At 40.2% G+C, this 13,129-nt stretch overlaps 1 protein-coding gene across 10 annotated transcripts in view; it reads left to right on the top strand.

The window, feature by feature from the left end:
• Positions 1-13,129, top strand: part of ALKAL2 (ALK and LTK ligand 2) — a 333,889-nt gene that overhangs the window by 141,931 nt on the left and 178,829 nt on the right. For all 10 annotated transcript variants that reach the window (XR_011203861.1, XR_011203862.1, XR_011203863.1 and 7 more), the window contains one exon: positions 7,729-7,803. Coding sequence is in view for 7 of the 10 variants with exons in the window: in XM_069235847.1 (XP_069091948.1) it covers positions 7,729-7,803 (75 nt within the window). In the remaining 3 variants the exon portion in view is untranslated. The remainder of the gene's footprint in view (positions 1-7,728; positions 7,804-13,129) is intronic.

Here is a 13,129-nt window from a genome sequence, read left to right as displayed (position 1 = left end):
GACTGTTCAAGGAGCCTTCTCTTACTTCTGCCTTATGATAAAAGCCCTCCTTGCCAATGGGTCGACTTTCCCTGATGAAAAGATCATTCCCATCTGCAAGTGACCTTAAAAGCCTCCATATGATTGCTTTCTGCAAACCTCAAACAATTTTCTTTTTCCCATAAAACAGCAAACATTTAAACCAACTTTCAGACAAGAACAATTCCTACTACAGTTTAGGAAACTGAGAATCAGATTGTTTCTTTCGCCATGTCTTCCCATCTGAACAACTCCACCCTTCAACATGCAAGTAATGCTTTCTTCATGACTATGCATCAAAGGAAATGAACAATATATCATTACCACATGGGGCAACCTAGTCTAAATACATGTGATGCCTAAAGGGTATAATATTTACATGTGTCATACACTTTTGAATAGGTAGTGTACAAGTTAACAATTGACATACTTTCAAATATTTCTCATGCTAACTCTACGAGCTCCATACCCTGAAAGGAGAAGCTCTAGAATGTGGAATGCAAGGTGCACAGCAGTTGATGACCAGGAACCAAAGGGGACTATTAAGGCTCCAATCACTTAGACATTTACAAAAGCTACTGTTGGATATCAGAGTGTCAGCAGAACCTTTACTGAGTGAAGGACACAGGCTAAGAAAATTCTGTTGATTTAGAATGGGCATCCGACTAAGATCCAGTGACGATGACGAGAAAGAGCATGATAATTGAGAGTACACTGTGTCTGGACAATCAAGCAGGCCAAAGCAGTTGCACAGTCTAATAGTAAATCTCAGTGACATGCCATTGACTGATGCACAGACAGGAGTCCTTGAAAAGGGTATGGGTTTTGTCCCAGCGGCCCCCTGGATAAATTCAGATTTTGCTCTGAAGTAAATGATTTTATTAGGGAGATCAAGCTAAGATCTTTTTTTGAAGGTCAACCACCAGCAGACAATTTAGCACTGGAAGACACAGGTCTACACAAAAAATCATCTTTCACACCTCCCATCATCTAGAGAAAGAGCGAATCCTAAACACCACCAATCCGTACAGAGACAACATAGTATTGTGGAAAAGATATATTGATGACGTATTGGTTATCTGGAAAGGGAATGAGACACAAGTGGTTACATTTTTAGGGTGGTTAAACAGACAGGGCCAGTTCTTGAAATTCACTCACACGATGAGGAAGTAACATTTGGTCTTCCTGGGTTTAAACATTATAGCCACCAGTGGTGCTCCTAAAACAGCCTCCCATGAAAAACCAACAGCCAAAAACTGTTTACCGTTGTTTGATAGTGCTCACCCCTGCCATTTGAGAGAGAACCTACTGTTTTGACAATTTCTCAGATTGCGAAAGAATTGATCAAAGATATCAGATTACAAAAAACTAGCGCAGAGTCTTGCATCTGAACTGGAGGCTAGGAAATACCCCCTGCAAGAATAATCAACCGAGCCATGAAGTGAGCTCGCAGTAACAACAAAGAAGCCCTTCTGGACACCCCTCCCCAAAAAGGGAGGGAGGAAAGACCAATAAGTATCACAACATTTAACATAGCTTCCAACCAAGTAAGCAAGATAATCAACAAACATTGACGCATCCTCAATAGTGGCTCATTAAATATTCCCAAACCCATGTTTTCACATAAATGGGTAAAGAGTCTTAAAGACATGCTTATACATACCCACCCACGCTATTTTTGTAGTAAACCAGAAGATATCAACTACCTGCCACTACACAATGGACATTATCCATGTGGGAACTGTAGTGTGTGCATCTAACAAAGGTCACTAAACAGGTCACCTTTAACAGCAGCACAACACGGGACATTAGAGACTTCTTCAATTGTAACACACAGCGAGCAGTATACATGATCACTTGTTCATGCAACCTACTTTATGTGGGGATGACCACCTGCAAGGTTAAGACTCGCATCTGCGAACACTGTATTAACCTGAGATGTGGACGGACTACGACTAAAATGTCCACTCATTTCAAAGAGAAAGCACACACAGTGGAGGATTACCAGTGGGTTATCCTAAAACACCATAAAGAGATTAATTGTGAGTCTACACTGTTCGAAAAAGAACAACAATGGGTTTATAAATTACACATCAATTTGGCCTCAATGAGAAGATACCTTGGAGACAGCTGATGAAGTATTAATATCACATTTATCATTAGTCGGATATAGATTTCCTGAAATGAATCGTACACCCAGGCAGCGCAAAAGGTCTCATGTCCATCTCATTCCTTTACATTCCATAGTGTCACAAAGAGCAAATCCTGAACAATAAATATTAGCCACTCACATATATGACACCATCACATTAAGAAGGGAACGAGTAACCCTTTATCAAACACAAGAAAGAAACTCCCAAATAATTATCAAAACAATACGAGAATCCCCAGTTCTGCCTCTGTAAGCCTATGAAGCCCCAATGACCTCTGTGCAATTACAGGCACCCACAAGGGCTACCTACTGTTAAGGTCATCGCGGACCCCACTTCGTTCCACAGGAGGCCGCCATCTTGGGGAAGTTAGAGGTCTAGTACTGCACACTTTAGCATGCCGAGATGCAAGAGCTTCTGCACATTTAAACTCCCATGTGAGCATTCAAGTTTCAGACCCCGGGGAGGTGATCATTAGGTACAGAGCGGGAGTGTCGCTTTGAGGAAGTAAGTGCTTTTTGAACATTGTTTACATGGCGCTACAGATAAGGTAAGATGAATCGATTCTAAAACTTTGCCAAATTTTAGAGTGTGACTACAAGCACACACCCCTCCCGGAGGAGCTATGATATGAGAATCCAAATACTACAGAGTAGGTTATGCATGCACCACATGTGTGCTGTTTAGTGTGTTTCACATGTTTACATGTTTAAATGTTTTAAATGTAGTATGTCTTGTACTGTTGATTGTGAGAGTACTTTAGCCTCTCAGTCCTGATATTCACGAGTGCCGTTTCCCACGAGTGAGGTGCAGTTTGCAAATAGGTGGCACCACACCCACAAACAACATATATAGCAGCCCATTACAAATGGACGCTATGATAACTATGCCTCTCTTGTATTTCCAAAGGTATCAATGACGGACACCATAAACGATAGGTATCATCTTATGACACCACATTAGTAAGGTGAATTGCACCATATCACAGAGCATGTATTATTTATGCTTTCATTAGAGGTAGTCAAACAAGGAGTGGCACCATGGAGTCCACCTTGGGCCTGAAGAGGAGCCTAGGGGTAAGGTTCCAAAACAAGTAGTCTATGAAGTCAGGTACATTACATCCCCCACTTCCGCAGCCCCTTTTTTATCATACCGCCTACAAGAGAACTATTAAATCATTGGAATTACTAGGAGATAGTTAGTTTTAACTCACTTAAGACCCCACCACTCCTGTCCCTTCTGTGATTCACATTGACAAGACTACATCAGTGCTCCCATCCCTAAAAATGGTTGTAGCACGCCTCGCTCCGTAGCGGAACGAGAAGAAACCAAATGATGAAGCATGCCACCAAGGGGTAACCCTGGTGGGTGAGGGTTTTTCTAACAGGAAAATCCTTTTCCTGTCCATCCTGTAGTAGTTCTTTTAGCTGGGCCTCTTTTGTAATGTGATTTAGAATGAGATCAACTTTTTAAAGAAACTAATTTCCCTGATTGCAGGCAATACATTACCCTAAGAATAATATCCATGTGTAAAAAAAAAGTGGTGATAGGACAGTACCATGGTGTATTATGTATTAAATTGCATCATAACATTGGTTTACCAGTTCAAGTGAAACACTGTCACATTGACTCAGTGCCACATTACAGGGTTTATGGGCCTCATTGCCAAGATTGTTGGCCCCCTTTGCTGCCTCCTTGTGTTTTTTAAGAGCCTGCATGTACCTGGGATTTTTTTTTAAATACCTTTTTGCCCTGGTGGGGTCCCAGGGGAACTCCAGCACTAAGGCTATGGGGTCAGGGTATTCCTACCCTACCCCCTTTTCTTTTTGTATGTTTTATTTTGGGACTCAGTTGAAGCCCAGTCCCAAAGTGTCTGCCAACACTTCCTAGTTGAAGTATTGGTAGCCAATCAGATATCAGCACAGGGACTATTGGACCCACGGAGGATTCACATCCCTAGAAAACTATATTTCTTTTTCCTTGAATATCTACTGACAAGCTACTTAATTGATTTACACCAAAGCAGGCTTCTGGACCAAGAGTTAACTTTCTGCCAAATTTGGTGTAATTCTGTCCAGCGGCTCAGGCTGTAGTCATGATCAAAATCCCTGTGGCAAAATGCATGGAGAAAATGTGGTTAGGGACCCCCCTTTTTGTTAGCCCCACTTGACAGATCACCCTGAAACTTTCAAGACAGCATCAGAACTGACTGTTGTATTTGTTTTGAAAGTTTTGTGAAGATTTGTCACACAAAAACCGTTTTTCCTATGGGAACTAGGTCCTGACTATATTTAAAACACCAAAGGTTAAAGAGACGTTATAGTTAGGTTCTGAATTTGCTCACCCAAAACTATAGAAATTCAGCAGTTATAGTTATGGTTATCTCAAGTAACCATAACTCGCGCCCTAAGGTAACTATAACTCATACCTCCACCATGCACAGTTTTCTCATCAATAATTTTATTGGAGGTATTAGGGTGATGTTATCAATGAAGTCATAAAAGATGTCATGACTCATGTAATATGTGGGGTAATTAGCAGTGCATGGCGAGGGCGTTAGTTGTGGCCAACTTTCTAAAACCACCCAACCCTGTGCCACACAAGGCCTTTGGCCATGTACAGCAGGGGTTGGTCTCAAGGCCTGGCCTGTGGCCAGCCCTTGCAGCCAACCACATAAGCAGATAACCACCCAATCCTAAACTACACATGGCTTTCAGCCGTGCGTAGTGGGGTTAGACCGCAAAGCCTGGCCTGTGGCCAACTCACTTATAACGACCCAAGCCACGCATGGCCTGTGGTCATGCACAATGGGAGTTGGCAGTAAAGCCTGGCCTTCAGCCAGGCCCAGTGGCCACCCCCTACAAACACCCAACCCTAAGCCACAGTGGGAGTAGGCCAAAGGGGCTGGCAAAATTTTAAAAATATGCAGGCACCATATATAGCTATATATGATTCCACAAGAGGGCCGAGCCCTACTTCTTTTCAATTTGGACCCGGGAAGGTGGTGGTCCCCAGGGCCAGGATTATGAGATTGACTCACTTCTTGATTGAATTTGTAGCGCCAGCACGCGATCGACAGTATTCCCAAAGTCATCACAACCCTATTTATACAAATTTGAATTTCCTATAATTTCTATTAAACTACTGAACACATTTACACCAAATAAAGAAAAGGGTAATCTGCCAACCTAAGTCTACCTTTCTGCCAAATTTGGTGTAATTCCGTTCAGCGGTTCGGGCTCCAGGCGTATCTAAAGAGTCTATAGAAATTAACATGGGAAATGCACTTTCGTTTACCCTCTCTTTTTCTTGGTGCCCGCTTGATGGATCACCCCAAATCTTTCCATGCACAACAAGACCCTAGAAGGCATTGTTTGGAATATTTTGTGAAGATTTGTCCAGTGGTGCCAAAGATAAAGCCTAGTCAAAAAGTTAAACTCCCCAAACTCGCCACACTCCTAGAGGTTCAGCAGTAAATATTCATTTATTGCTTAACTATGCAATAAATAATTCCCAACTATATTTCCTGGAGCGTGGCGAGTTTACATTTTGGAGTAATAAGTGGGAAGCATTACTCAAGTTTCCATGCCAGCAACAGCTGACAGAGCCTGCCGTTTATTTGACCACACTGCTGCAACAGTCATACTAACTTACCTGCGTAGTAAAAGATTGAAAATGTACCTGTAGTGTAAAGATGCTCCATGTAACTCTTAAAATGTAGTGACTCTCAACGTAAGCACTTAAAGAAATTGTTACAGTTTTTAGGGCTTCTTTTCTGCAGGGATGATTCTTATATTCGATTTTAAACCTGGCAACAATGAACAGAGCCATAACCCATACATTCCACTGCACACAGTCACCGAAGCAAAACCCATAGTGCACTGATTTTTTAATGCAACAGGTCCACCTGGCACAACAGTAGAATTAAATGGAGAAATGCATATTTTATACATACAAACTAGGGCGGCAAACCAGCTCCTGTTTCATTGCTGGGTGGAAGGCAAGTAAAAGGGAGGAACCAAGTGAACGCAAAATGTTAAAGAAATCTATTAATGTAGACCAGTCATTCAGCATTATGTGATCTTTTCACATTTGGGAAACCACAATTAAACGTGAGGAGGTAAAACAATATTTTTACTCACCCCCACTGCAACGATTCATCCGCTTCGTGTTAAAGTTAAATATCTTTATTGAAAAGAGCATTTCCTCAATCATATCCTTTATATGACTGTGATACCCTGCGCTTTGATGCAGTTGCAGTATTTTGCATACCTAAACCCTTGGTAGGTTTTGAGTTGTGCACCCTTTTTATACATAGAAAAACATACACTTCCCAATGTAGTTGCAGTTCTGCTCGGTGTCTGTGTTTTATCAAAAAACAGTGAATTTCAGGAAGTTGAGGTTCTAGTGTGTCTTTTTTTATTTCCTCCTCTGATGCTCCTCGTGTTTTCTGGGAGGAACAGGAAGAGTTACCCACGGTGATCTGCCCTATAAAGGCTCCCAAAGCTTCAGCCTATATTGTTTTCATGGCGGCCTGCAACTGGCACTTGGGGTTATGCACCAAGGTGGCCACAGATATATAACGCAATGTGCCACTGGAATGCTTTGCCGTCCTGCTACTTACATTCCCGGGTCAGTGGCAAAAGAGAGGACTCAATTCATTTGCATGCCTTGATTTGTCGGCAAAGAACTCCACATGCATAAGTACAAGGGCCAAAGCAAAGAGCCCTATCTTTTTTGTACTTTCACAGAGCAACTTATCTGGCTAATGCTGGACACTCATTCTTTGACGCATGACCAAACTTAGAACAGCCATGCTGCCCATATAAAGAGTACTTCAATACCAACTTTTTGAGGCACGTATCCCCATAGCACGGCGGAGAAAATGCCTACAGAATCCAGTGCTGAACCAATGAAATTGCAATATACCAGTGTATTTCCAAACTCTATTTGCCATGTACCACAGCAGCAATCAACCAGTTGCTGATAAATGTGAGCTGATCAATATCTGAACTAGTTTACAACAAGCAATGGCAGAGGGCTGCTGAGCTGTTGCCATTCATTCTGCATCCATTATTAATATATTAGCCATCCCTAAAAATGACTGTCAATGTCACTGTTTAAAGTGAGCTTCAAATGAGTATACATTAGTTTTAACGACGTAGACGAATAGCTGAAATGTGCATACTATTTAAAATTGCAAATGCTTTGCTTTTGTTATCAACAGAAACTATCTATAATTTGGTGTGTCTGATCTAGTTCACGTAGTGTTAGATTAATTGCCTTTTAAAAGAATCCAAATCGTACGTGCAAGAAGCCACTTTTTTAGATATTAATATTTATATAAGGTAAGGTTGTCTGGCCATGCCTCTATAAAAATAAAGCTGTAATGTGATTGTGTACATGTATTTCACTAAGAACCAAATTAAAGGTTTTTATGGTTGAAATAAGAGAAAATAATTATAAGTCAATTGAAGGAGTTTCGTGTTGAAATTATTTTATCGTGACAGTCAGCCATCACCACAGTCGCTGTTTAAATGGCTGTTTCTTTTTATAACAGACTACAAAAGATGTGCGAGGCTTCTCACCCGGTTGGCAGTAAGTCCTATGTGCATGGACGGATGACGCAATTGTGGTAAGTGAATGCTCACTCTTAATTTATTCGTCCCTTTGAGTTGACATTGTATAAATCTACAAATGAGACTGACTGACGCGCAGCAGAAACAGGGAAGCAGTCTGTCACGGAACCAAGCATTACACCTTTTGCTGATTTGACTCGGCGTACAAATGTGTGTACACAGTGTACATGTATAAACACGTTTGTTTGTTTATCGTTTGTATTTGGATAACACCTAAAAAGAGACGGGCTTTTATTTTTTTAAAGGATTAATCTTCATGACACTCCAAATACAAGCAAACACACTGCTCCGTGGTGGTTGGCTACCACACTTCTTATCTACGTGCAAGTTATATGATAGCCTTAAAAGAGGGCAAAATCGGATCTGTGGGCCATATGTACGAACACATTTTCCCATTGACACAGAATGGGAAAAACCCTTTGCTACATCTGGCCCTGTGTTCTGTAGTGACCAGGAGCGGCATATCTACTCCGACTCATGCAGGCCATGAGCCAGACATACTAATATTTGGCGCAGTGCAAATGTGAGGGCAGGAATGTGTCATATTTACTAACATATGTCACATTCCTGCTATCTCTAGCCAGGCACCCTTGTGACTGCCAGGTGCCAACGCCATGGTGCAAGAGAGCCTTTGTTATAGGCAGGATAACTGTGCAGGAAGTAGCTTCTTCCTGCACAAAAACAATCCTCTGAGGAATGTTCCTCTTTCTATATGTGCTGCAGAACTCAGCACACATAGAAAGAGGAAATAACAATGAGAACTACGAATATTTCTCCTCGTTACGCCCTCCGCTGGGATGGTGTACCATTGTGACGCATTCTCAGGTTTACTATTAGTAAAAATGAGAATGTGCAAAACACCATTATAATGTCTTTCTAAAGCAGAGTAACACCAGGCAGCAGCTTGTGCTGCTTTTTGTTACTCCAGATTTACTATGCCACACAGAGACATAAAAGGTGGCTCTGCGTGGCACAGAAAATATGACTTGAGTTGCTTTCAATCACCTTACATGATGCAATGGCGACGCCAGCCCTTAGTAAATTTGAGACCAAGTTTCAGGTTCTCATGCACAACACCCAGCAGTCCCCACACAGGTCATACTACAACCACTACTGAAGCAAAACAGTAGCCACATGCTGGTGCATTTGCAAACTCCATATACAAAAAATTGCAGAAGCAGTCTGCTAATTGCTGAGGAAAGTGGGCTGATCAACATGTGAACTACTTTAACAGCAAATTATAGCTAAGGGCAGTTGAACTGTGACCATTCTTTCCGTATCTGAACGGGTCATACGACCACCACACACGTATCTAACCAAATATACAGGTCCACCAGTAATCTGCTGCAGACATTTCAGATTGCTGTGAATCCTCACCAGAGCCAGCAGCCCACTACACAAATTCCAGATATTATAACATACCATATCTTAGCACATTACTAACATACTACAATATATGCAAAATTGTTTTGAACCCTTTCCTGGCTTCCATCGGTGTCTAGTTTCATCATGAATCATTCATCTAAATGCTGTGGTTATACCCTTCCTTTCAGACTTGTGCTATCTACTCATAAAGTGGAAATGCCACATCATAGTGCAGAAAATGGTAAGCCCTCATGAAGGTAAACAGTTCTCTTCTTTGCAGTCTGCTCCAAAAAATTGAAAGTGACCTGGCCACATCTTCTAGGGTGCAGGTCCAAATGTGCCCCCCTCTCATTTATAATATATAAGACTTGGTTTGAAAGTGTACAGGCTCAGCTGTACTCTGCTTGAATCTTGTTGCCAGCCGAAAAGGGAGGACAATGCCATTCTTGAATAACCCGAGAGACAGCCACATAAATGCTTTGAGAAAGTCTGGGCAACAAATTGGTTAAAAACACCAAATAATTTAAACGTTGCAAAAATATTGTTAGTTCTTCTGTCTTACCCCTGGTTACTGTTAAAGTTCCTGAAAAAAAAAAGAATGGTAAGACTGAATGGCATTGACTTATAAAAAAGACTCAGACAAAACAAAAACAACTACAGAGTCTGAGATTTAGGTATGCAAAATACTGCATCAAAGCGCAGGGTATCACAGTCATATTAAGGATTTGATTGAGGAAATGCTCTTTTCAATAAAGATATTTAACTTTAACACGAAGCAGATGAATCGTTGCAGTGGGGGTGAGTAAAAATATTGTTTTACCTCCTCACGTTTAATTGGTGCTTCCCAAATGTGAAAAGGTCACATAATGCTGAATGACTGGTCTACATTAATAGATTTCTTTAACATTTTGCGACAAATTCACTAAGACATTTATAAGTAGAGAAAGCAGTACTTCTGCAGTACTACTTCACCTACACACAAATACATTTCTTAATGGCCTTTATTGATTTGGAATTTTGACAAGTGGTCCACAGTAACCTTAAATGGCTAAAAATGTAGTTAATACTTTTTCTTAAATAATATTTTTTCATTAGCTCAAGCAAAGTATTAATACTAGAATGAAACTAAAGATAACAACTACCATCTCAGTTTCATTAATTTTGGTCCAGAATATGACTGTTTTCTATGCAAAACTCAATGAGGATTAACAAATGCTACCTATTGTTTATATTTTAAGTTCTCATGTAGTCATTTGGGTGTAATTGGTTATTCTCAAATATGAAAAGGTTTAACATTCTGCTGCCGATTCGAAAAGGCATTTATGAGTAGAGGAAGCAGTACTCCTAAATTACTATTTCACCCACTCAGAGATGCATTTCTGAATTGCCTTTATTGTTTTGGAATGCTGACAATGTATTCCACGCTACCCTTAAATGGCTTAAATGTAATAATAGCCTCTATTAAATTGAAACTTAAAAAAAAAAAAAAAAGGTCAAGCAAAGAATTAATACTGGGATGAAATTTAAGGTGACTGCTCTCTTCACAATGTTGATAATTCAACTCTTGAATATGATTGTTGAGTTGTAGTATCTATGCAAAACTCAATAAGGATTAATACATGTCATTTTTTCTTTACTTTTAGTTCTCATACAATCTTCAGATATCGATTAAAAATAATTGAGGCCCTTTAAAGAAACTTTTAAATAAACTGCCCATCTGAGTTGATACTGACCATCTCGAAAGGGTGTTTGCACTCCCCAGATTCAGTTTTCAGAGGGAAGGGATAATCACACGACCTTCATATCCTCAGTGACTTTAAATCTCCCAACCAATTCTCTAAAATTATCCAAAAGTCTGACATCCTTCTTATTGAACTAGTGCTACCGAATTTGTAGGTTGACTTAATGGTTCATAAAAACTCTTATATCCATAGAGCTGATCTGAGATTTACTATTTATGTATTTCACTCCTTACCAACAGAACGAGAGAAAAAAGGAATAGTTGATCTCTTATTGCCAATGTGTTACCAGTGCCATCCAACAAAGCATAGCAAGATGGCATTCACCTGTATTCCCTTTGAAAGTATAAAGGAAACACAGTGTGGGAAATTACCATCTTATCCGTGGTTAGCCGCCCCAGATTTTCGCCTTGACTGTGGCTATAGAACGCTGCTCCTTTCCAAACAATGAAATTGCATACCCCAAATTAACATATTCAACTTACATATAGGTCCCTAGGATATGGTCCAAAGTGTACTCAGGGGCTGTAGTTTAAATATATTAAGTAGACTGCAGTACTCATTGTGCTATCCTCTACAGTAGCAGTACAAGCATGACTACAGGCCTACTATGTGTAGCCATGCTGTTGCAGTTTTTTTAAACTGCAAATTTGACATGTTAACAGAAAACCTTTTTTACAGGTCAAAATATTCTATTTAAATATTTATGTCACTCCTAAGTAGGCCTTATCGCCCATAATACAGGCTGGGTGGCATTTAAAAGTAGGCTATGTAAAAGTGTAATCTTAAACATATCCTTAGTGTGAAAAAAACAAAAATCTATTGTCAATGCAGCAAGGCCGGCTGTTTCACACGGAAACACCGGCTTACATTATTTTTTAATGCTAATTCCCTTAGGGAACAGGTAAAAATTTAATTCAGACTGTTTCCAATAGCTATTCAAAATCCAATTTAATGATAAAATCAATTTTCGGCAGCTGAATAGCTTGCTTGTTGGGGTGTGAAAACTACTCCTAGAGAAGGACAAATACCTTGAGTGTGGGGAGGTGTTACTGCTTCCCTGACAGGATGACCACCTGGGCTGAGCCCAGGAACTTGTTTAATTTCACAGAGCCTATCATCTCCGTTTCTTTCAAGATCAAAGACAAATGACGCAATTAATCTGTGATTCTGCGTATCGTTTATTAAGTATGCAAACCATTGGTGTCCTGAGTATAGTAGAAAATAAAAATCTGGACGATGACTCTTTATGGGGGGAGCACATGAAGACAGTGGGGTAGGAGGAGATAATTGCCTCGCATTGTTTCTTTGCTTAATATTCAAACTTGTATTTTTCTGTTTCCCTCTATTTACATTAAAACGTGCAGCAAGTGAGCAGACTTTTTAAATAAAATTACAGCTCTTCTTCTAAGGGCTGCACTCGTAGTAAAATATTGTCTCTCTCGTTCCCACGTCCAGAACTTATGTTCAAAAGGTTTCAACGCAACTGGCCATAGAAATGGAGAACGTGCACCCTAAAAATACTTAATACCATAACAATATAATTAGTCACATACTATGTGCTGTGGACTTTGCACTTGAGCCGCACAAGTATATTTAGATTTTTGGTTCGGTTGCTGCAAATAATGCGCAGTGTGAATGATCGTATTTAGTAAAAGGATTGTATGAGAAGGTTTCTCCAAAAAGTGCGTTTTTAGATTTACGTCTTTTAATCTCTAGCAGATTTGTCTGGTTGTGTAGATGGCATGCTGGCAGATTTCTTTCTCATCAGTGCCTAGAGATAGTGCATGTATTGCTAACTTCACACATCATGTGTCATCGCCATGCACGCTATTTCTGGCTGCCATGTTTACTCACACTGCAGAGCTTTGTATTTTCCTTTCATTGTCTCCGTGAGGTATAAATAGACTGTCATACTGAACACCTTCTCCTAAAGGAATTGCTCACGGTTTAGCAGCTCTACGAGCAAACATGCCACCCATCCTTGAAATCACATAGGATACGATTATTCAACAACCTTCAGTGGTTGCCGACAATCTTAAACACTTTATGTCTGAATATTGACTGAACAACTGCCAAACTCAGTTCAGCAAACAAACCCGAAATAGAGAAACCTAACAAACCGCGGCCATGACCAAAATAGAAATTAACTCTATACAATAAATGCAAAATGCATCGTTTGTCAGTCACTTGCACGACTGTTTACTTTAACACTTTT

Source organism: Pleurodeles waltl, chromosome 5 (assembly GCF_031143425.1).
Source record: "Pleurodeles waltl isolate 20211129_DDA chromosome 5, aPleWal1.hap1.20221129, whole genome shotgun sequence".
Lineage (NCBI taxonomy): Eukaryota > Metazoa > Chordata > Amphibia > Caudata > Salamandridae > Pleurodeles > Pleurodeles waltl.
Note: the sequence above shows the minus strand (reverse complement) of the source record. Positions and strands in the feature narration are given on the sequence as shown.